The following is a 24,861-nucleotide window of genomic DNA, read 5'->3' as shown; positions in this document are numbered from 1 at the left end:
ACTCCAACTGCTCGTGGCAATCAACAACTTGAAGCCTCTTTTTGAGGACGAGTGGTACAGTACTTATATCTCAAGTTTAGGTTTGCAAATGAAAGAAAAAACTCAGCCAGTCGACAGCTTGTGTCTCAAAAAAAAAAAAATCCCCTTAAAAATCAGGACATTCATACTTCAGGGAAGCACGGAACTTTTATTCTGGCCTGCAGCGATTGGCCAGTTCGCATTTTGGGTGTGTGACAGAAAAAGCCTAATTTGGAAGATGTTTTAAAAAAAAAAAATACCCACATACTGTATGATCATCTTACCCTGACAGACTCGCAATCAGTCAGTCAAACACTTGGCCCAGAGATCACTGCATTTGTTGTCGGGCCAACGCGTCAAGATGTGATAGCAGCAGGAGCTCGCGAGAGCAGCCGGGTGAAATTCTCAGACAAGATTTAAACAAACACACGTGCAGATGCTGGCCAAAACCCTGTCCGAGGTGGCTCGTGCTGGAAAAAGAGAGGAAAAGAGGAAGCCCTGAGACAGGATGAGGTCACACAGTGCCACCTTCTGATCCACAAGAGATTTCCTTGCGACTCAAAACTTTTTGGGGAATTCATCTCCCCTAAATCACTTGACAAGGACACTGAAATACGAGAATCACTTCTTTTTTTTTTTTATTTCAAAGTTGTAATGTGGGACATTCGGCGCTGCGTTATCTCTTTCGCTAGTTAATTGAGATGTCAAAATGATTTAGTGGAGAAACACAGACACACAGAAGAACTCGCCCTTACTGCACTCCCATCTCATCTAGCGTACAGTAAACCCCCCCCCCCAAAAAAAATCCATTGTTTTTAAAAAATAGCTTTAGTGATACATAGCTACCTTGACTCTAGCTGCCACTGACATTCTGCCGTTAACTATAATAAATTAATCACGTTGCAAAAGATAGCTTTGTTTGTACTCTATGTACAAGTCATTTATTTCCCCCGGAACATTTCAAGCAGTTACTCTCAAAGTTTGGTACGCAAACTCCTTTTAGTTATAAATGAAAGAATCACGGCCCAAATACAGTTCAGTTTTTTAACTTTCAGTTCAATACATTTGCCTTTAATATTTAACAACCATTTATTTTTAAAGATATATTTAGAAGGATAATAATCAAGTTATGTGCAATAGATTTTGACAGAGTTATAATTGAAGTACAAGTGCGGCATTAATGTTCAAATATTACTTTGGCTTAAAAAAAATATTGGTTATAGGACACTCTAACCCACAGGTGTCAAACCCAAGGCCCGGGGGCCAGATTTGGCCCGCCACCTTATTTTATCTGGCCCACGAAGGCAAATCATGCTTGTTAACTTCCATTATTCTTGTTAAATCTGTACTAGAATTTAAAATTTTCATACCATGAATGATAAAGTTGAGGTATTGCGGCCCCATCACGGCGCTCTGAGGGAAACCATCACTACAATGTGGCCCGTGACAAAAATGAGTTTGACACCGCTGCTCTAAGCTCTGTCTAGTATTTGATGAACACTTGGGATACTATGGGAGTCCATTTTAATGTTGGTCATGGTGGTGGACCCAAAAAAAAATCCGCCATCCGCCATCTTGATACTCCCAAAACAACCATCCCGACCTGAGCAGGGACAGCGATTAACTGAGTTAATTGCCAGTTTGGTGGCTGTGAGAAAACATTCCACAGGTAAGTTAGAAAGATTTACTTTGACACTGTTCAAGTTTGTTAGTAAAGGTTTTTATATTTTCTGATGAGCTTAATTCACTCGGACAAATCTTTGTTTACGGTTGTTGACTCTCTGCTTCACCTTTATAGGCTGACGGGTTTTCCCGAAAAAGCGATGTAAATATTTTCCCAAACTTCATCAATGGATAAGTACAAAAACACATTTTCTGTGAAATTTTTTTGGATGAATTGCATAATACAGAACTCTGCAAATTGAATTTGATTTTCAAATCCGAGGAAACAAGTTAAAATTTTCTGTCTGAAATATGACGTCACAGAGACAACAAATGAATATTGCGTTTAGCGTGTATTTGCCCATTGCGAGTCCTTATTTCCAAAAATATATCAAACTGATTTGACTTGAAATGTAATTTTTTTTATGACAAAAAATGCTTAGGTTTTTTTTGCTGTGTTATGATGATAGTGCTTCACAGCGTATTTTGGGAAAAGTTAACATGTCACGGAAATCAGGTCCGATGTAATTTATGGAAGGTTTCTTGGTAGTCACGGTGTTATGTCTTTCCTTTACACTTAGCCTTTTTTGTTTGAAATAAAAATCCTTCATGTTACCAGAACTGAAAAAAAAAATATCCAGCTCACACGACCAGTTTTAATTCTACATGCCAAACTTTGAGGAAAAACCCCCACCATAATCCAACCTGTGTAAACCATGTCCTCCAGACGTTTTGGGAGTACCAAGATGGCGGCCAACTGGTTTCAACCAATCTCCATATTGCTAGATGTGGATGCGCGATCCAGTTTTTTTTTTGTTTGTTTTTTTTAGGTCAGTCGTTGGAGAGTTGTGCGTTTTTTTTAGACGCGCGAATTAGTGTAAAAAAAAAAATTAGGACCAAAGAAGAGCTTGTACCCCCTCTTGTGGTTGTGCATGTATGCACGCTGCCTATAAATTATCCCAGCTGGGATCTTCAAGTGCTACGTTAGCAGTTTTTGGAAATTAAATAGATGGACGCCTTCATATAGACAGGTGGTCACAGTGATGAACTGGTCGTTGCACCTCCTTTGTCATGATTGAACCTCACCGGGGGGGAAAAAAAAATCAGCATTTGACGCATTGAACGTAGTGAACCACGATTTGGGGTATAAGGTTACAACAGACAACAGCAAATCCACAGCTTGGACTTTAACGTGGCGACAGCGAGCCAGGAAAAAAAAATGTGGAAAGGCCTCCGGGACAGGCAGCGGCGAAGAGGCGAATCTTTGAGGGAAAACCTGAGCGGGTGGTGATTTTTGTGCGGTGAACCGCAAGCGCGAGCTAGCATCCGAAGATCCGTCCCGGATCGTGATTGTCCACGGCTAATCACCGGAGGTCCAACGTGCCTGTACTTCGTCCTCAGTCATTTGCATTCAGCTTTGCGCTGACCTGTTGGCTTGGGCTTCAGGAGCTGTGCTGAAACTATTTTGGATGATCAACATCTGGAAATTTAAAAACAGTTGTCCATCCCTCATACGAAAACGACTAGCAAACATAAGCAAAGGGACCTCAGTGCAAATATGTCAACGTAACAGGTATGGTTAACTTTGGCTTGTTTACACTATTAATGCCTGCTCAGTATTGTAGTGCTGATATATTTTTTTAATTCAATCCGATTGTGTTCTATGTGACAGTTGATCACAACCACACACTGTAATAATCACACCCCATTTATGAATTTGTCAAATGAGTCTACAATCAATTCTTGCAAGCGGTTTTAAAACAGCAACCGAACTCTAATTGAATTTAATATTTATCTATACAGCAACATTCAACCACGAGTAACATTTTTTTTTACAAGTGCAGTGTTGCAGTCAGTGTTGTCAACGTAGCATTTTAGTTGCCAGTTTTCCGAAAACCCCAGCGACTATTTTTCCCCAAAGTGATGAATGATTTTAATCCCCGCTAAAAAAAAAAAAAAAAAACAAACATGAGCTGAATCTTTTTCCGTATGATTAAAAAAAAATAGCCGTGTGGAAGTCACAGCCAAAGTAACACAGAGCTCGTGCACGTGACGTCATCATTTTCACGGCGCCATATTGGCGGTCAAAAAGAGCTGCTCGAAGGTGTGGGGGACATTGAAACAGAGGAGAATATTCACAATGCCTGAGACTTGCGCTGTTGGTTGTTACAACAGACGAGATAGATATTGAAAGAGGCCATTCTATGGAATACCAGCTGAAAAGGCCAGAAAGGATTTCAGCAATTAAACGTGATGGATGGTGTCCGACCAAATACACACGACTGTGCAGCGATCACTTCATTTCAGGTAGCAATTATTCTTCTGAATCTCAAGTTCCCAAGAAGTATTTATAATGCCAAGTTGGTTCATTTGAGAACCTAAAAAAAAGAAAGTCGTCTCCAATGTACACGGAAGCGTGTTGCGGCCACACGTTAACGTTCAGTAAACCTCTCTCCGATAGATGTTTTTTTTTGTTCTCAAATGAGTCCAATGCGTATTTAAAAAAAGAAAATAAACCGTCGGTCACACAGAGGTTTCCTGAAGTACAACGTGTGGCTGCAACACGCTTTCGTGTACGGGGGCTGAAGCCTATCCATTTTCTTTTTAAAAAGAAGCGTCTGTCACGGAGAAGTTTCCCAAAGTTTAACGTGTGGCCGCAACACGCTTCTTGTACATTGGAGACGACTTTCTTTTTTTTAGGTTCTCAAATGAACCAACTTGGCATTAAATATGGGTCCTCCTTGCCAAGTGTCTTTCTTTTTTCCACGTACCTTCGTTTATTATCACCTTGTAAATGTTTAACAGTGTCGGACAAAATTCTTGGCGTCGTGCTATAAGGCGTATTTTCGCAGTCGTTTCCAAACGATTTAGCATTGAGCAATGCTTTGTCTGACCGGCACTTCCGGTCGGTGACGTGATTTGATGACGTAGGTGCACGAGCTCTATACTGGAAGTTGGAAAATTTTTAACTCAAGGTATGCGCTTCCAAGCGAAAATATTTTGCCGTGGTCGCCTTGCCTCAGACGAGGAAAGACCGAGACCACGCTAGATTTGTTGATGATGTTTGAGTCATGTGATACATCTCAATAATATCTTTAGGGAGGAATAATTGATGTTCCGTATGTTTGTTTTATTGGCGCACCGGTCGGTCACTTTTGTTTTTAATGATACCGGATAATAATTTACTGCAACTCGGTTCGCTGAACCCCAAGTTCCATCTCGTGGACACCTCCTGATAAAAGTCCAGGAAACCCATCTTTGGTGATTGTCAGAGGCCAACACATGACTGGATAACCGCGCCCTTATTTTAATCAAAGTCATTTTTTTTAGGGTTTCTGGTTAAGCAGTTGATATGTCTATGACTCAATGTACGGAACAATGAGTGGTATCATTTTTTTCCCAGCCGGATGGCCCGTATCCCGGAATCCGGGAATCGGGGCGCACGTCCTCGCGGCGCCTGTTGGGTTGGGGATTATCTGTCAACTGGTTTGGGAGCTCCGCCGGCGGAACCGTCCGACTTTCACGGGGGAGGGTGTTTTTTTTTTCCCCTCGCTTCGCTCCACAGCTACTCCTGCTGGAAAGAGAAATGAGTAACATTGGTGAGTTCACATCTTTTCATCACATCGAACCACCCATACAAGCTGTACTTCTTCTCAAGGATTTTCTTGTTAAATAACATTGGCGGGCTACCAAAAAGCTGAGTGTTCATCTCTTCCTGTGCTGAAAAACAGTTTTTTTTTTTTCTTTTCAGTGTCCTTGTGAGTCATGTTCCCTTCACTTGTTTTTTTTTTTTCTCTGTTTTTTTATATAAATACATCAAATTAGCAAGTGGTAGTCTGTGGGAGAGTCTCGGCACCAACCAATGGTGAGCTCAGACCTTCACACCTGCACATAGAAAGAAAACCGATGCCTTGATGAGAAGAAATGAAAGAAAATGGATTGCTTTGCATCAGGATCGCGATAAATGAGCGAGGCTGGAAGTGCGTCGAGGCACCGCTTGCGGTACCGCTGCAGGCTCTTTAAATAAAATCAGGTCGGGGTTAGATAAACTTGCAGGAATAAAAACCGTCCATCCATTTTCATAGCCGCTTAGCCTCACGAGGGTCGCGGGGAGCGCCGGAGCCCATCCCAGCTGTCAACGGGCGGGAGGCGCGGGGTACATCCTCAACTGGTTGCCAATTGCAGAGAAATAAAATCAAAATCAGATTAAAACAACTTGCGGAAATCAATGTGATGCAGATCAGGAGCAAAACTGAAGCATGCCTACAAGTACCAAAGAAGGTGATTTTTAAGTACTGCTCTGAAGCGGGTGCTTGGTGCAAATAATGTATGCAAAATGCGTTTGGTAAATCTAGAATAAAGTACTCTATTTCTCATCATAACATTATATAAAAAATACAGGAGTAATTTAAATTTATTATTATTATATATATTATAATTAATTTAAAAGTAAGAGTTATTTATATATTTTGACTTTTTTTATTTTAGACTGAATTGTGAATGATGTAACAATTACAGAATGGCTATTTCAAAATACTCTGTGACTCAAATTAAAATTACCAGTAAATATTGAATGAAATACATTCACGGCACACTAATTGCGTAGGTTTGGCAATATCTGCATTTATATTTTTATTCCTTCACAGAATTCATTCAGTAAAAGAAGTTTGATTGAAATAATAATAGATAAAAAGCATGTCAATTTTGGGGGGCTGTCATCCATAAACTGAAATCTTACTTGTTTGAGGCTGCGTTTTACTTTAATTTTAATTAGTGGCGAAAAAAAATCCACAAAAAGATCATCAGGTGTGCTGTGGGAAAAATAAAAAAATATTTGTTATAACTGTAATCCATGCCGGTGACATATATTAAGCAGCTCCGTGATGAATTTAACAGGCCCAGATTTCACATTGCCTAAATAAATTTATGACTCCTATACAGTAGGTTGGGACTTTTTTTCTTCCATTTCATTTTTTTTTCATGATTTGTTAGTGACACTTTTTGATGCTGCACCGTGGCATGTTTTTAATGTAAAATATGTACCTTGATTTAATAAATGTTGGGAAAACGCAAATGAATGGAGTTTGGTCGTGGTTGATTTTCCCATAACATTTTTCTGGAATTCAGAATTTCTCCGGGCTCGTTCGACGCGAATCGGATCGCGCGCGTGCCTGAGTAACATTACACCCAATCTGTTGTGGCAGCCATTTAACATTTGGACCCACTCCTGGTGATTAATCCTTGGCATTTGGCGCTTTAAAATGTCAACGGCATCACTTGAATCTAATTAAGTCGATCACACTCAAGGGGACAAATTACGAAAACCTTTTATTTGCCTATATGCAAATAGTTGGGTGTCTGGAGGACCTTCCCACCGATCAAGTGTGAAATTACGCAGCTCAGCGCCCCCACATTGAGTCTGTTATTGTTACATTCAAAGAACAAAAAAAGTTTAGATTAAAAGGTCAGATATGCCCTGTCATTGGCTGGCAACCAATTCAAGGTGTGCCCGCTGACAGCTGGGATAGGCCCCAGCACTCCCCGCCACTATTGTGAGGATAAGCGGCAAAGAAAATGGATGGATGGATGATTTCAGATAATCCTTAGAATAAGTTGTAATCTTAACAAGAAGGTATTTTGTAAAAATAAAAATCTTACAATATTTTAAAGATAGTTATACAGTAATGTATTAATATTAATCAAAATTTATTATAATATTAAATCAGAGATGAGTGAGGAATGAAAGTCATATCCAAACAAATTAATTTGAAACATTTCATCCTCATAATAATATGCCTTTCATTATTGAAGATGTAATTCTTGGGAAAATATGCCTTTTGTTCATAAAAAAAATGGGACTTCATTGCTGGGAAAAAAACATTTTGTTTTGTTAAAAATAAATAAAGTAAGTTTATTCATGCAGGGGTGCGCGGTGGGGCAGCTGGAAAGCGTTGGCCTCACAGCTCTGAGGTCCCGGGTTCAATCCCTGACCCGCCTGTGTGGAGTTTGCATGTTCTCTTCGTGCCTGCGTGGGTTTCCTCAGGGTACTTCGGTTTCGTCCCACATCCCAAAAACTCTAAATTGCCCCAAGGTGTGATTGTGAGTGCGGCTCTCCGATTGGCTGCCAACCAGTTCTGGGTGAAAACCGCCTCCTGCCCGTTGACAGCTGGGATAGGCTCCGGCACTCCCCGCAACCCTTGTGAGGATAAGCGGCTAAGAAAATGATTGGATGGATGGATGAAATTTATTACAGACCCCAAATCTCGAGCCCACCAAACCCAGTTGCCATGTTTGTGGGAGGAAGCTGGCAAAGCGAACAAAGCAATCGCATTAAACTGTACGTCTGCTTCAAAAGCGAGTGAAAAAAACCTATCAAAGTGAACAAACTCGACGGAGCTAAACGCACTCCCGTCCCTCAGTGCGGTGGAGGAGGCGCAACCGGGTTTGCAGGGACGCCGCAAATATACCGAGCGCTCGCCTCACTTCGTATGGCAGGTGGCCAGGGGGTTTTATGATTAAAACCAGACTGTGCTTGCCCAAAAAGAAAAATACACTGCAGTTGCGCATACTCTGCACAAGAGGGAAGTGCAGGGAGTCGGCCGCAACATCTGCTAAGGTGGTCTTTTTTTTTTTTTTTGCGGGGGGGGGGGGGGGGGGTCGCTTTCTGAGGAGGCTTTCTTGGGATGTAATGGGTAATCACCGTTAAGAGGAAAAGTCGTCGGCGGGTTAATGATGGCAATTTTGAGTCAGAGCCGCGATCATCCTGTAAATATGACGACGCCTCCGTCGCGTCACGTGACTGCAGGCAATAGGCCGCGGGGGTCTCTTTGTGCCAAAATGCGCGTCTGAGCCGCCGCCAACTCTCAGTTCAGGCATGACTAATGCGCGCTGCGGGGGGGGGAAAAAAAAAAAAAAGTTTTGAGATTTTATCTGCCTTCGTGGTCTCTGATTTTAATGCTGAATGGACAAAATATAAAATGTAATTACTGTACCTAGCGGAGTTGAAAATCTCAAGATAGCAGAGAGGCATCTACTTTTGGGCAGACGTGGAAACATTTCTCACACACTGTACTTGCTCTCAAGGAGAAGTAAAAATACTTAAGTTAAAAAAATAATAATCATAACAAAAACCCTGGCAAAAGTAGAAGCACTGATTCGGTGATTTAAGTAATAAGATATATATACAAATATACTGTATAGATAGACATATATTGGCATAATATTTGCAGATCAGATTTTTCTTTTCAAACTATTCTGTTAGTCACTTAAAAACTTTTTTTTAAATTGACTGCTTTTGTGCCTCGCCAAAAGCCGTGTCTGTGATAAAAGTTTTGCCTTGGCACAATCTCGTGGCATCTCTAGACTATTCTAATCCTCTTCAGGGAGCAACAATTACAGATTTTCGCTATTCATGTTTTGATACATTGGCAAAAAAAATCTCGGCACCAAAAAAATCCTTCTTTTATCAAGTTGCGTGGCGCTCATACTGAGATGTGAAAAAAAAAAAAGTTGGATCGCGCTAGTTCAGGCTATAAAAGAAATGTGTTCCCAGAGCGGTGCTATTGTTGTGAACTCACAAAAAAAAAAAAAAAAAATCACACGGGCTAATGAGAAAATTATACCATACCTGTCTTTTTCAAATGTGCTCAATTATTTCTGCCTCATCCTTCAAGAAAGCAATTCTCTTCATTCGAAGGTAAATGGGGAATATCTCTTGCGTCATCACCGTTAGACTCGTTAATCCTCGCTAGTTTACATTCTTCCATGTGACGGCTGTCAGTTTTTCCCGCAAGTCTCCGTGAACAATCAAAATCTCAGTCGTGAATTTACCCAGTCACTCGGATTTGAAAAATGTGCGGGTGTGGTCAGTCGTGCTCGCGGATAAAGTTGCGCGATAAAGTTGAGTTAGGGATGGAATCTCAAGACCTTAAAGGAGCAATCCAGTGCTTTGCATGAACATTGTATCCAGTAGGTCATGTAATATGTACCCTATTTTGACAATGTGATGTTAAATCCTCTCTCATTTAATTAAGTTTTGAGAAGATTTTTATCGACAATTACAAATTTTCTGGGGCTTGAACCTGTGGCTGTAATGAATGTTGAATATTCGGATGGTTCTTCGGGTGGAATGACACGGAGTCTGACTAATCTGAGACCTACGCGCGACATAAGTGTGTAAAGCTTCCAGGCGGCGGAGGCCATTAGCCCCGGAAGCCGAAGCTCGGCTAAAGGCCTGCGCCGCCACCGAAGCTTGGCTAAAGCCCTCCCCGGACATCGAAGCCCGTCAGACTCCGCGCCATTCCATATCATCCGCGGCTCCTAGCCCGGAGCTCCGGGGACCTTTGTTTACGCAGTTATGTCCCGCGCGTAGGCCTCCGAGTAGTCAGACTCCGCGTCATTCTGCCCTAAGAACCAGACGAATATTCGATATTAATTACAGCCACAGGTTCAAATCTGTATGGAAGTATTCCTCCGTCTTCCCGATCAACCGATACTGCTATGTCTTCATCAGATGAGGATAAATACCAGAAATCGGCGCTGGGCATAAATGGTGTCCCATGTAATTGAGCCTTTGTTACGTCACGGTACACGTCACATCCGCGCACGTAGGTCATGTGACTCGCGAACATGGCAGCACCCCTGAAAATTCCAAATTGTCGATAAACATCTTCTCAAAACACGATTAAATGAGAGAGAATTTAACATCACATTGTCAAAATAGAGTACATATTACATGACCTACTTGATACACTGTTGATGCAAAGCACTGGATTTCCCCTTTAAAATAATTTATTGGATTAATATAACTGTAAATGAAATATAACAAAACAAATACATAACTAAAATAAACAAAAATTTCAAATTCAGAATTCCTGTCGGCAATCGTGATGTATTGTTGTTGGGGGTGAGGGGGCACACCATCACACGATCAACCAAAACTGCCTCGCGATGGACGCATTGAGCACCACTGGTGTAACTCAATTTCCTCTGGCATGGCTCATTATGTTAATGACTTTCGACGTAAATGCGCTCGCAGTACGTGAAGCAGCTCTGAACATGCGCTTTCGGCCTAACGTCCGTACACGCTCAGTACGGTTAACTTGCAGTTCCTGTTTCCGGGTGAAGACTGATTGTTTAGGAGCAGGCTTGTTTGGTTTATGAAATAAACACGTTAATTAATGTCAAGACTACACAAAATAAGCGACGTGATTTTTCGTGCTCGACTGTGTAGATTTGCGAGCACGGAGGCGCACGAGCGCGGTCGGACTCGTCACATGAGTGCCTGATTTACCCCTTTGTAAGTCTTTTTTTACATCATGTGCAGGGGTTGGGAAAAGTAAGTAAATGAACTTTTTAAGACGAAGAAAGGAGTAGAAAGTACAAAAGTTAGTGAAAGTCAAAAGTAAGGGACAGATAACTGAGAAATGTACTCAAGTACTGTAATTATGTATTTTTATTTTCTTGGTTTCAACCACTGCTTTTGGATCTTTTAAACAGGACAGCTTTTACAGTGCAGACTGGGAAGTCATGTGACATCAACAATTGCAGACATGCTGCCCTGCCTGCCGCCCACGCTTAGACGCTACACACACATACACGGCAAAAACACATAAACCCTTTCCAGTCACAGGAAAGCCAGCCGCAATTCAGTCGCCGACTGCGACGACGCTGTTTGTAAACATGGTCGACATCAACGGCGTAACGCAGTCGTGCGCAGGATAAGGAATGACCAACAGTTACAACGCGAATTCTTTCAAAGACTTTGTTCCATGAAATTGTTTTCATTTATTCCCGACAATCAAATCTCCTTACTAGTGTTTTGTGGCCTCTTTCTCTTTTTGATGTATTTAAGGTTATTTCATCACAAACTGTTCCATACGATGTTTGTGTCGCAGTTGTTGTCTGCTCTTTCTCTTGTATAGTACTGAATTGTGTCTATAATTGTGCGGTGTCGGTAGTAGTACACATGGATTAAGTTAGTTGGTTCCGTCCCCAGTGAAGGCCCACGTACTCAAATGCACAACCGCCACTGTTGTAAAAAGTATGAAAGAGGTCTTGTTGTGTGCGAACTCACCCTGAGTTTTTCTCCTGCGTGCTCGTTCGCTGACCTCCACTTGCTGTCGCAGGGTTTCATGTTTCAAGCCCCCCGATGGCACCAGTGCAGGCCGCCGCCGCCGCCTCTCCCCTTCCTCACACCATGCTGTTGTTCTGGCGGCCCCTCCAGGCGTACTCGGCGGTCCTGGCTGCTTTGGTAGATTCGTGCGGATACAGCGGAGGCTTTTGAGTCCTCGAGTGAATCGTAGTGCTGTTCCCGATGACAATTTCGGGGTTTAGGTTCTGCGAACGGGACTCCGGGTTGTCCGCTTTGTAGTCGTGGTCCGGCAGAGGCGGATGCCCGTTTACATGCTTGAGGTCCTTAGCGTGACCAGGCTGAGTGAAGCAGCGGGTTTTGACCACTGCCGCCATGTGAACCGGGGATGGAGAGTTTGTCCTCAGGATGATGCGCTCCTCGTCGGAACGCCTCGACCACTCGACCGGGGCGGCCCTGCGACCGGACTGGGGCGACGCCACGAGTTCCCCTCGGTGAACGGCTACGAGAACGCCGCTTGACGACCCGTAAGCAACGCTGCGCGGCTTCTCGCCGAGATCCATGTTGGCCGTGAGATGATCAATCTGCTCGATGACCTAATGGAATCAAATGGATGGTCTCATACAAATGCACTGATGCTCTAAATCTCATTTGAATATTTGAATAAGCTTTTATAGCGGTTGCCTTTGGAACACACCCCTCGGACATTTGGACAATTGACCCATGTTGGGGGAAGATCCTTTCCTGTTCCAGCACGACTCTGGTCCATCAATGACTAATTCCCCACAACCATAGAATTTTGTTACAAGAATGTGACCAGGTAAATGCTACAATGCTCCTCTGTTGAAGCATCCATCCATCCATTTTCTTTTGCTGCTTATCGTCACGAGGGCCGCGGGGAGCGCTGGAGCCTATCCCAGCTGTCAACGGGCAGGAGGCGGGGTACACCCTGAACTGGTTGCCAGCCAATCGCAGGGCGCAGAGAGACAAACAGCCAATCACAATCACACCTTGGGGCAATTTAGAGTGTCAGATTAATGTTCCATATTTTTAGGATGTGGGAGGAAACCGGAGTGCCCACCCGGAGAAAACCCACGCAGGCACGGGGGAGAACATGCAAACTCCACACGGGCAGGGCCGGGATCGAACCCGGGTCCTCAGAACTGTGAGGCCAAGGCTTTACCAGCTGACCCACCATACCGCCCCTGTTAAAGCACAATTTTACAAATATACGCTTTAGATGTGTAAATTATTCATTGTAAGAGTTTGAGATCTGAGCTGGTTTTGAAAGGATTCAAAATATAACACTTTGCAGAATAATCATAAAGACGATCATAGACACCACAAGCGAATAAAAACAAAAGGGGCAACGACGGCAAAACAAGACAAAAAGCAACAACAAGAAACGTTCAAAATGAATCAGATCAGACAAAACAAGGTCCCATCAAAGACTTTCATGAAAAAATAATAATGTAAGCCTCACTGGATCAGTTGCAAACGGGCAGAATTATGGACCGACAAATTATATGTTGCTCCACTGTTGTTGTACTTTTGACTGACACGTATGCTGATTTCCAAAACAAGAAGACAGAGAGCACGCGTAAATCAAGAAAATAAGGATATGGATCGGACATTTCGTATCAGTCTCAAGGCGGGCTCACCAGGAAGATTCCAAAAAAGTCAAGTTAAAATTATTTTGAATCACAGCGTCATACATCCTGATATTGTCCTGTGACCATGCAGAAAAAAAAACTGGCAGAGAACTGTATCGATGACGACTGATCTCAAAACCACCTGACCTAGAACAGTATTCATGGACTTCAGTATCATAATATCTCGAGGAATATTGATTGGAAAAATGAGGACAAACCCACAAGAGAAGACTCCTACCTCTTTCATCTCCACGTGAACTTGCTTCAACCCCCCCAACACGTCCTCCAGATCCGTCACCACTTGTCGAATCTGATCCCTCACTGAATCCTGCCCTCTTGGTTGCTTCCCCAATTCCTGGTGCTGGTTGGAGACCGGCGCTTCTGTACTGATGACGACTGGGCTCCGGCCGATAATCCCCTTCGGTTTGTCTCGGTTCAAGTGCTTTTGTGGGACTTCGGTTGGGAAGAAACCTTTGTGAGGGTGTCCATTACAATCTGATCCGCCAGAGTCAAAATAGGTATCTCTTCTCTTTGAGGGTCCAGGCTTTGGTGCGGAGTGCCCATTAACCAGGGGAAAGGGATGATCCAAATGGCCATTTTGTGGGGTGCAAGCAGAACCATTGGCCCCTTTGTCCACAAACTCATCATAGAACATAGTCCTGCTTAATCCATACGCTGGACCGTTGACACGCAGATGAGGGAGTGGATGTGGTATCTGGAATTGAAAGGGATGTGCCCTGGCGTGGTTGTGTCCGGTCACACAGTCACACTGCTCCCTGAAAGATGGCCAATGTCTAGTGCCAGGCTCCGGCAAGTGGCTCCACTGGGCAGGGTTCAACTCCCACGGGGGACTGGGCTGGGGCAAGTCACTCGACTGGATGAGAGGGCCGAGAAACACGGGCCGTCTCTGGGGGCTGCAATGACCGCCTCTGGATATCCTCCCCCCCGCGTCCTTAACCCAAAGAGGCTGGGTGTCTCTGCGGCCATCCAAATGCGGGTGGTCTGCTTGGTACCTCGGTCCACCATGGTGGGCGCAGCGCTGGCAGGGGCACAGATCAACGGTGCCGTTGGACTGGAGGAATCGCCGGTGTCCCGTTGCTTGTGCGCCTTCGGTGTACATGTCCAAAGAGGCTCGCATGGAAAACGGGTCTGGAAAAACCTCCAATAGCTCTGTGAAGTCCCGTCATTCACTCATTCTGTTTTCCTCATCCAGTACCTCCAGAAGAGAAAACTTGTCCCCAGCCCCCCCCCAACACCACCTCTTCTCCCTCCACCCAAGACATCTCCCTCCCCTTCCTTCCTGTCTGTTGTTTCCCCCCACTTCTCCTCTCCAGCTCAGTTTCCCTCCCCTCTCTCTTTTCTTTCACCCAACTTTTTCCTTCTTCCTCTCTCCTGAACGGGGCCCCTGTCCTCCTCTTCCCTCCTTCCCTCCCTCTCTTCTCTGTCTTTCTAGCGCTCACGCTTCCCAGTTCTGTCTAATTTGCTGCCTGAGGAGTCGCTCTCTCTCTCTCTCCCTCTCTCTCTCTCTCACTCTTTCTCTCTTTCTTTCTGTATTCCGGCTTCTTCCCCTCCCCTCCACTCTTCTCCACCTCTTACTCGGTCTTCATCCGCTCACATATAGTCGCCGTACCTGGATTTTTGCAGCCCCCTCTTTCGTCTCCTCATCCAGAGGTCCTGCAGTAGCAGGCACCATACGGCTTTGGACATCTCAAGAGAAAGAGAACCAGTTCTGGAGCTCAGTCCATCAGCCCAACTGAAGTCTTACAACGCGCGGCGCAATTAAAACACTGCCCGAGATTCCTTGGCCGGAGACGGAGCAAGAGAGGAGGGGATTGTAGGGAAGGGGGTGGGAGGAGAGAAGCAAAAAAAAAAAAAGGGGGGGGGTAGGTGGGGTTTCCGACAACGCCGGCGTGGAAGTGGGCAGCGCTCTGATTCAAGGAGACATTGACACTGCCTGGAACATTCCGCACCACACGCTTACGTGCTACCTACATCGGACCGTCTTTTTGTCCTTTGCGATCTCGGCCAAAGTCGCGCTATCTTTATCCGCACGTTCGCACCTTACGTCTGGGGAAACGGATCCTTACGCCCATTTTCCATTCAGCTGTAGGGGCAACACATTCAGTTTAAATGAGGTGGCAAACACACTCTCACACTGTGCTGGACTACAGGTACTTCAACGAACTGGAAAAATAAAACATGAGAAATGACATTTTGCAGAAACTGTATTTACAAAGGTTTTTATAACTCGGTATGACAAAAACAATAAAAACGTACCTGCACAAAACTTTCCCTAATGTCCATAGTTCTGTCACTGAAAAAAACAAAAAAAGAAACTAAAAATAATGTACTCGCAGACCTTTACTAGTATAAACTAACAAAAAAAGGCTAACATGATTACAATTAAAATTATTAAATTAAAATCAAAATGTGAACCAAAACATAACAATTTCTCAAATCTTAAAAAAAAAAAAAAAGAAACGCTAAAACTTTTTTTGAGAAGTTTAAGCACCCACCGAAATCCTGTTGTAATATTAATTTTAAAAAACTGATATTCAAAAGTCAAGCAACATTTGGAACGTTGACACACAGACACATTTATTAAATAAATCATGCTTTTTATTATAGTTCAAGGTACTTTAGATTATTTTGAGGTTAAGAGCTAATATTCAACATTCAAGCACTTAAACCTTGGACATTTGACTTTCCAGTATTTTTTTAGCATCGATTTCACCCTGTAGTACTTCTAAAATTAATGAATGAATTAAAATTAATTTAATAAATAAAAACACCTCTCGAACTTTAAAGAGTCAACGAAAAAGACAAGAATTAAAAAAAAAAAAAGTCCAACACCTGTACAAATCCTGTCTGTACTTCATGACCAGGTCTTAATTCTTAGATGCCCTCAAATTACCATTAAAATTCAAGCATTTTCAAAAATTTCAAGCAGATTCTGATTCAAGAACTACGGTAAAAAAATTCAAGCACATCTCAAACCGTAATTCAGTATTTTTATTTCTTTTACAAATTTCAAGCACCTATATGTACAGTACGTGTGACACCTTGTGACTCCGTTACTTTCCAAACTTTTAAACCACAGTTTTAGACTTTTGAAATAACAGCTAAGAGTTCATTTCATTACCGCTAAGTCACTCTTTGAATGACGAAAACTTTGAAGCACAGGAGGAGTAAACACTTCAGAGTAGCGCGCCTTCACCGAGGCTCTCATGTCCTCACCAAGTGCAGTCAGCGTCTCTTTTCAAAGAAAATAACAGGAACTCTGGTAACAATGGATTCTGCGGACGAGCACTGTACTGAGAGTAAGCGCAGAGGAGGATGAAGGGGGTTCATTTGTCCCACCAGGACCAGCAGTCTGCTCCCATCTGCTGATTGTGTTTGTAGCGGAAGCGCGGCTGGCGGGACTTTAACGTCTGCTTAAGAATTGTCATTTTTGCTGGTTATCTATGTTCTTACTGTATGTTTTGCCTGCAATCACTCATAATTATGTAGGGAAAGACAAACTGGCACCTTGCAGATTTGCCAGGGTGTATTGCGAGCAATGTGGTTCTAGTTTTTCTTAAAGGCTATTCCGTCTACTGTACTTTGAATGGCAAACAAAATACTGCATGCAAATTTGTGCGCTTTTATAATCACGTGTTCAGTGTACTAGAAATGCGGTCGCCAACCACCAAGTCGTGGAGCTGTCTGTGGGATATTTGATACCAAAAAAGTACGTATTACATACATTTCATTTTGAAAATGTGCCGCATAGGTTGCATTGCCCTGGCCTTTTTTTATTTTTTGTTTGGCGACAAATCTCTGACAGATGTTTTTTCGCACTTCGCCTCCTCAGATGAGGTTGGCCTCGTTTGAGTGTGGGTACATTAGCCCCTGCGGTGCAGCCTTGATTGTGAAGTACCAGGCACACTTGGATTGGCATGTGGTTTTATTTCTGGAAATAAACAAAGTACTACCCGGCAAATAATCAACACTGCCTCAGTTTCGGGGCGTTTGAACCTCAAGGTACCACTTTTAGTCTTTGAGTTCAGTCAGTGTCCAATGACTGTGCGTTAAAAGGATTTCGCGTGATAATGTACATGAGCACGAAGAGACCTGAGGGTGCTGCAGCCAATTTGTCTCGATGTGCCGAGCCACGGGGACAAAAGCAAGGCTACTAAGATGTCCTGAGATCCACGAGACAATGGCAAAAAGCACTAATGGACGGGGTGATGATGGGGTGGGTCGGGGGGGGGGATGCCTTAAGAACCCGTGGTGCACAGCCAACAGTTGTTGTCACGGCAGAGGCTAACAAAAACCAAAGTGTGAATTACTCGCGACTGCATGTCCCGTTGGCGTGAAATTACATTCGCCAAGAGGAGATGAAGAAAAAAATAGAGGGTGAGGCGGGGGTAATACTTTCATCTAGAATCTAGGTTCTAGATTGACTCCTGACTGTTTGACACGAGGGAAGATATGTAAAGATTACTCCTGACATCTATTAAAAAGTAGTCTGAAAATGCTTGGTGACCAATTAATGAACCACAGCACAGTTCATGTTTATCTCCCTTTTCACTTTATTTTCATCTTGTGGATGAATTCAATAATAATGTAGATTATTTCATAGGCTTTTAGGCTAAATAGCAAAATAAGCAACAAATGATCAATCTGCCTAATGACCTATCTAATGGACTAATCCATCGATAGAAGAGCAACCAGATCAACCAAATATCAACCGAAAAGCAACTGAGGATTATCTGAAGATCATCTGAAAATCAACTGAACCTCAACAACCAATCAACCGAGGATCAAGCAAAGGTCTGCAAAATAAACCGAAGATTGACGTAATCGACGGAAGAGACCAAAGATCAATTGAAGAGAAACAGAAGACCGATCAACGATTGTCGCTAGTTTTAACCGTTTAGCGGTCAACTGGACAACGGTGTGTTTAGAAAAAAAAGTTTAGTGTTTAAAAGAGCAGGTTTCAGCTAATAATTGAGGGAAGGAAAGAGCATACGATCTGGCATTAATCCAAAAATGTACGCATCCAATTATAAGACGCGAGCCCCAAAATGTAACGAGGACGTGTTCAATGAACACAAACCATGACTGAAAAGAAAGTGTTTCTAGCAGGTGCTAGAAAAGGCAATTAAACCGAGGTAGCATGTTTGATTAGAAACTGAATCATTTCCTAATTAACTTCTGCTGACGGCCACAGCTGGCGCTGCCATCCAGGACCGAGCACTCAACTTTCCCGTCCCCATCTGCTTTTGCTCCAAAACGCAGGAGTGCATTTTAAGAGGTAAATCCACCCGCATCACTTCTAATGCAATTGTAATGGCCTTCTACCATTTTTATGGGATTATTCGCAAGTAAAAAAAAAAAAAAAAACGGGAAAATTTATTTCCAAGTATCAGATACCCGCGATGCGCTGACTCTTTGTTCATTAACATGTACCAAAGCCATTTTCTTGACTAAAACAGAAGCCTTCGGATGATGGGATGCAAAGGTGACCAACTATTAAGTGCACCATTCCTCGCCGCATGACATTGATCCAGTCATCCGGCGTGAAGGCCGTCCTGACGCCGGACAGTCCAAGGTCATCCGGGGGCCCGATTTTCGATTCAACAGCAGGAGCCTCTTTTCACGCGCGCTGACCCACATAAGGCACATTCCATTTTTCGTTAAACGGACAGCGCCGCACAGAAGAAGCTTCTGGTGATTGGAATGCGAAGTGACGACTGCTAAATTCATTAGTCCCTCCAACATTTCATGTAAAGGTCAGCATTTTTCTGCCGCTTTCCTTATGTCACTGCTATTTTGGTTTATGGTTTGTTGGTTTATGGTGGAATTCCATTAATACCGCAGCGACTTGGCGACGTAACCCGAATGTGTACAATAGCTGCAAAGCGCCGTAGTCTGTCACTGAGCTGTGCTAACGCAGTCGGAATTATAGTGAATGCTTGAATAGACTTCAAGTTCATAAATCTAAAACACTCAAATGAACAACAATAAATACGACGGGAACCGATTGTATCGGTGCAGCGTTTGCAGTGATGCGGACTTTGTATCGGTTCGTTGTGGTAAAGAGGGAGCTAAGTCGAAAGGCTCTCAATTTACCAGTTGATCTACAATCCTACCCTCACCTATGGGCATGAGCTGTGGGTCGTGACCGAAAGAACAAGATCCCAGATACAAGAAATTAGTTTCCTCCGCAGGGTGTCCGGGCTCGGTCATCCGGGAGTGGCTCGGTGTCGAGCCGCTGCTCCTCCGCATTGAGAGGAGCCAGATGAGGTGGCTGGGGCGTCTGATTCGGATGCCTCCCGGACGCCTCCCTGGTGAGGTTTTCCGGGCACGTCGGCAAAGAAAATTGATGGATCGATGGATTATTCCTCGAGCCGTCACCTTATCGTGGTGGAGGGGTTTGTGTGTCCCGATGTTTCTTGGAGCTAAGTTGTTTGGGGCTTCATGGCCCTGCTAGGGTCACCCATGGCAAACAGGTCCTAGGTGAGGGACCAGACAAAGTACGACTCCAAAACCCCTATGACGAGTACAAAAATTAGATCTCAGTTTCACTTGCCTGGAGCCTGGTCACCAGGGCCCCCCTCTGGAGCCAGGCCTGGAGGTCGGGCTCGAAGGCGAGCACCTGCTGGCCGGGTCTGCACCCATGGGGCTCGGCTGGGCACAGCCCGAAAGGGTAACATCGGTCCCCTTTTCCATGGGCTCATCACCTATGAAAGGGGCCATAGGGGTCGGGTGCGAAGTGAGTTGGGCGGTGGCCAAAACTTTCTTGGCAATCCGATCCCTGGCTACAGAAACAAGCGCTCGGGACATGGCCTGGTCGCCTCCCTGGTGAGGTGTTACGGGCATGTCCCACTGGAAAGAGACCCCGAGGACGACCCAAGACACGCTGGAGAGACTACGTCTCTCGGCTGGCTTGGGAACGCCTCGGGATCCCTCCGGAAGAGCTGGAAGAAGAAGTGGCTGGGGAAAGGGAAGTCTGGGTATCCCTGCTGAAACTACTTCCCCCGTGACCCGACCCGGAAAAGTGGTAGATGATGGATGGATGGAAGCGATTGTTCCTTCTTGTGTCACATCCCGACATATTGCTGCAGCAACTAATTCATTGTGCTCCATTCATAAAAGTAAACAAGCAAACTAGTTAATTGCGTGCCGTTTATAACCTCGAAGCCTCAAAAACTGAGCCGCAACAGAGGCTTGTGTGTGACGGCATTCGAACGTCCTGAGAGGGATGCGAAGTTAAACACACGCAACACTTTGTGTCGAAAACAATGTTGCTTTCCCACAGGCATTTTCTACGTCGCGGACGTCTAATTATATGACTGTAGAACGGCGTGTCGTAGTTGCAGCAATGTCCCGTCTGCCCTCGTTGGGATCTGTGGGGGAAAAAAAAAAAAAAACAAACAAACAAAGGCCGATGACCAAATGTCGCATTTACTTTTGTTCCAGTATCTGTATGTCAAAGAAGCTATTTGCTTTTGTGAGAAGAAACAGAAATAATGCCACTGAGCATCTGATTGGTCATCTTGGGTATTTCTATAACCCCGGAAGTTGAATTCCCCAAACGGGGTCTAATTTGGCGTTCAACAAATACAAAAGTTTGTCACACAAGATTTCGGCAATTTTTGTGATATTCACTGAGCGTCAAAAGCAGGAACGGGCAATCTGTCGTACTCAATGGCCACATTTCATTTTTAAAATGGTCAGCTGGGCCAGACCAACTGTTGATGAGATGTAAAAAAAAAAAACGAAAAAAAACAAGTTAATGAAAAACAGCCACCCATTTTCTGATCCGCTTATCCTCATTAGGGTCGCAGGAGAGCTGGAGTCAATCCCAGGCTATCTTCGGGCAGGAGGAGCGGTACACCCTGAACTCGTTGCCAGCCAATCGCAAGGGACATAGAAACAAACAACCTTGACATTCACACTTACGGGCAATTTAGCGTCTTCAATTAGCCTACCGTGCATGTTTTTCTGATGTGGGAGGAAACCAGGGTGCCCGTAGAAAACCCACGTAGGCACGGGGAGAACATGCAAACTCCACACAGGCAGAGCCAGGATTTATATCTTGGTCCTCAGAACTGTGAGGCAGACATTCATGATTTATGTAATTTGAATCAAGCAATGAAAATGGAAATAAAAACAAACGGGCAGCACGGTGAATCAGCTGGAAAAGCGTTGGCCTCACAGTTCTGAGGACCCGGGTTCGATCCCTGCCCCGCCTGTGTGGAGTTTGCATGTTCTACCCGTGCCTGCGTGGGTTTTCTCCAGGCACTCCGGTTTCCTCTAAATTGCCCCTGGGTGTGAATGTGAGTGCGGCTGTTTGTCTCGATGTGCCTTGCGATTGGCTGGCAACCAGTTCAGGGTGTACCCCCCTCCTGCTCGTTGACGGCTGGGATAGGCTCCAACACTCCCCCCGACCCCTGTGAGGATAAGCGGCTAAGAAAATGGATGGATAAAAATAAATGTAACTGTAAAATTGTCCTCTTAATCGTTTTACTTGTTAAAATGTAGCTCTGCAGTTCCGAAATAACGCGCTCAAATTTAGAATAACTTGGCAGTCGACCAACATCACGGCTTGCGATCCATTTTGGAATATTGCCATAAACAACAATGGCGACTACAATTTCAACTGATGGATGACCTCATTTAGAGAAAGCTCGAGTAGTCCTTTAAGTACTTCTACAAGCAGCTGCTAAAAGGGAGGCGGCCAACGCTGTGAGACCTTGGCTGAAACCAATCAAGAAGCAAGAGCCAAGCCCGGAGAAGATGTCTGCTTTTTAAAATGCGGAGCTGGCGCGCTTCAGCGTCCTTTCTTGGCTCGGAGCTGATGGGACCTCTTATTTTCCTAAGTGGCGGCCTTTTATTTAGTGCCGGCGTGTCTGCGAGCGCCGTGGCGTCTCTGAAATATCGTCCGCGCTGGCGTGAAGGCAATCCGGAAGAAGCCGTTCGCGCTGTGGTCCAATTGAGCACAATACATAGACGGTTAGACGAAGTGGAACCTCGAAAGCGGAATGCGCCTGTATAAGACACGCAGTTGTAGCCATATCTTTAAAAAAAAAAAAGCCAAAGGTGAATATATGTCACAACTATGATACCGTGTTGCTGGGTAAAAGTCGTAGCATAGTACGTATGGTATATGCCATACTTAATATTGTTATTGATGTGCTGAGATGCACATGTGCGAGCAATATTCCGTCGTGACTGGGTTCCGCGTAAAAGGCAAAGACCGATAAATGTCTTCTGTTACTGTTCTGAACCTGATTTCCTGGAAGAAGGTGGATACACTTGTATTAATAGCTCGCCTTTACTGGGTTCTGTATAAAAGGTTCTTTTACAACATTAATAATGTATCACTGTGTAAAAGAAAGCACGTGGTTGGAGCAACATGCTGCCTTTGCTCGGTTCTGTACACGAGGCAAAGGTGGATGGTGAAAGCACACGCGATGGACCTTTCCGACCTGTCAATCACTCTTACAATAATAGCCAATCAGATAGCCGCGTTGTCTTAACACGCCCCTCTTGCCGTATTGTCGTACAAGCAATGCTGGTTGTCAGTAGCGCGCGCTTGGAAAAGTTTATGTTCCGAAGAAAATGGTCCTCAGATGCGTGCCATTCTGAGGAAAGATATCCTGCTAGGTTACGAAGGGCCCGCTTGATTCATTTTCCAAAGCCTAAAACACAGTTGACGAAGTGTCTACGATGGATTAAGGCGCACGTACATCTAAATGTAAAAAATATCAACGTTTCGCTGTAATTCTGACATTGCGTCCTGCTCCGGCCAAAATCTTAATTCCATGCACATAGCCTTGTGGGAAATAATGGAGACCTCTCTGTAGAACTCTCTTGGACAAGTCTGACGCATTTGGCAAAAAAACATACGCTAAAATGATCTGGAATATGCAAAAGAGAATCCAGTTCAAACCCGTTATGTTCAGTCGCCATTTAGTAGATTATGGGGCATGGCAACTGTAGCTAAGGGGGCGCGCAGCTGAAGATCGCCAGTCTGAACAGTCCATTACAGCAATTTCCTGTTTTCACTCGATCCTGTATTAAAGGTAAATACGTAAATAACTCATTGTGTTATGGTTCTTATATTTGTGTGTAAAAGCCCAAATGTCTGGCCACTTAGTCATATCGGGGAGGGGGGTGTGGTGGGGGGGTTTGTTTGATAAAGGCAACAGTGCCCTCTATGGTCCAGCTTCCAAATTCCGAGCAGAACATCCAAAAACCTTCCCTCCTTCTTTCTCTATCACATTTCTCCAAGTTGACAATGTGAAGAATCTCATTTAACTGACTTTGTTCTGTGCCTCAAGGAGGCGACAAGTACTTCACCGCTTTCCCACTGCCTGCAAAAAGCGGCTGCGTCGCAGTTCGACACGTGTTGAACTGCAACACCGAGCTGCAGTGTGAAAGCAACAAAATCTGGCCTTCGCCGGGTTATGCGTAAAAACATTTCTTGGTCAAAAATGTCAAGTTACGACTTGTTGCTTTGTCACTTTACAGGCACGGGTTCTTGGAGCTGTGGCAAAATCCAGCCATCGCCGTGTTTTTAGACAAAGGCGGCAAATTCCTTTGTCTTCGGTTAACTCATGCTGTCTTTTTTTTTTTTTTTTTTTTTTTTTTGCAGACTCGCCACACGAGACGCTTCAGTTAACTGCCAACATCCTGTACTCTATACGGAGGAGGCACAGTACACACGAGTTCCTCATTACCGTCCTTAAAGTCAGACTATTAATAGACACCTCAGTGGAACAAGGGTCGTGACATTGTAGTAATAAGACAAAAATGTAAAAAAAAATAACATTTTAAATGCAATAACACATTAAGGCTTTTAACCAACGTGCTGTAACGTGCGTCATTTGCAGTAGTTTACCTTGAAAGTCTACCAGTCATGGCCGCATTAATGGACCGGTCGGGCCTCTTGGGGGTCAGCTAAACCATTAGCCCGGACCCAGGAATCCTCGCCGTGCTCTGCCCGTCGCTCCAGACCGGATCTGATTTCACACTCAGAAGCTTCCGCATAGTCCCCCCCCCCCAAAAAAAAGGAAAAGTCAACAAGTTGATTTTGTCTGAATGCCTCCATTATTTGGGTAGTTAATAAATAAATACATTAATTAATTAATTAGCTGATTAATCAATTAATTAGGCAAATAAATAAAAATTGGGACTGTATAATAAATTTTCAGTGTCCTAAATGTGTCCCATTTGAATACAAAACAATAAATATGAAAAATAGTACACGTTTACTATTTTTGAAGTGTACTACATTAATACTAAATTCAAAGTAAAATAAACAGCGATAGATTAGAGCCTAAATTTGTGAAATCTACACTTAATTTGAGCCAATAAAATATGAAAGATATATAGTAAAACCAATAAAAATTTAAAAATATATATATTTTAATATATATATATTAT

General features: G+C 43.9%; 1 protein-coding gene and 1 long non-coding RNA gene across 5 annotated transcripts; one reads left to right on the top strand and one right to left on the bottom strand.

Moving 5' to 3' along the window:
• The first annotated feature begins 602 nt into the window (after positions 1-602).
• Positions 603-24,647, top strand: LOC133511074 (uncharacterized). Of its 3 annotated transcripts, none has more exons than XR_009797786.1 (5): positions 603-3,253; positions 5,084-5,279; positions 18,638-18,721; positions 18,882-19,199; positions 24,071-24,647. It is a non-coding gene; the product is annotated as an uncharacterized LOC133511074 (long non-coding RNA). The 3 variants fall into 3 exon arrangements; XR_009797785.1 differs by having other exon boundaries at positions 18,903-19,199; positions 24,071-24,645; XR_009797784.1 differs by lacking the exons at positions 18,638-18,721; positions 18,882-19,199 and having other exon boundaries at positions 671-3,253; positions 24,071-24,628.
• On the bottom strand, positions 5,118-14,679 carry LOC133511073 (uncharacterized). Of its 2 annotated transcripts, none has more exons than XM_061839664.1 (3): positions 13,661-14,679; positions 11,756-12,366; positions 5,118-5,254 (listed from the first exon to the last, which is right to left on the bottom strand). In XM_061839664.1, exons 1-2 carry the CDS (start codon positions 14,558-14,560, stop codon positions 11,872-11,874), a joined length of 1,395 nt encoding a protein of 464 aa, XP_061695648.1. In that variant the 5' UTR covers positions 14,561-14,679; the 3' UTR covers positions 5,118-5,254; positions 11,756-11,871. The 2 variants fall into 2 exon arrangements, with proteins under 2 accessions (XP_061695648.1, XP_061695649.1); XM_061839665.1 differs by having other exon boundaries at positions 5,119-5,251.
• Positions 24,648-24,861: the final 214 nt, after the last annotated feature.

This window comes from Syngnathoides biaculeatus, chromosome 13 (genome assembly GCF_019802595.1).
Source record: "Syngnathoides biaculeatus isolate LvHL_M chromosome 13, ASM1980259v1, whole genome shotgun sequence".
Lineage (NCBI taxonomy): Eukaryota > Metazoa > Chordata > Actinopteri > Syngnathiformes > Syngnathidae > Syngnathoides > Syngnathoides biaculeatus.
This window is presented reverse-complemented; position numbering and strand designations above follow the sequence as displayed.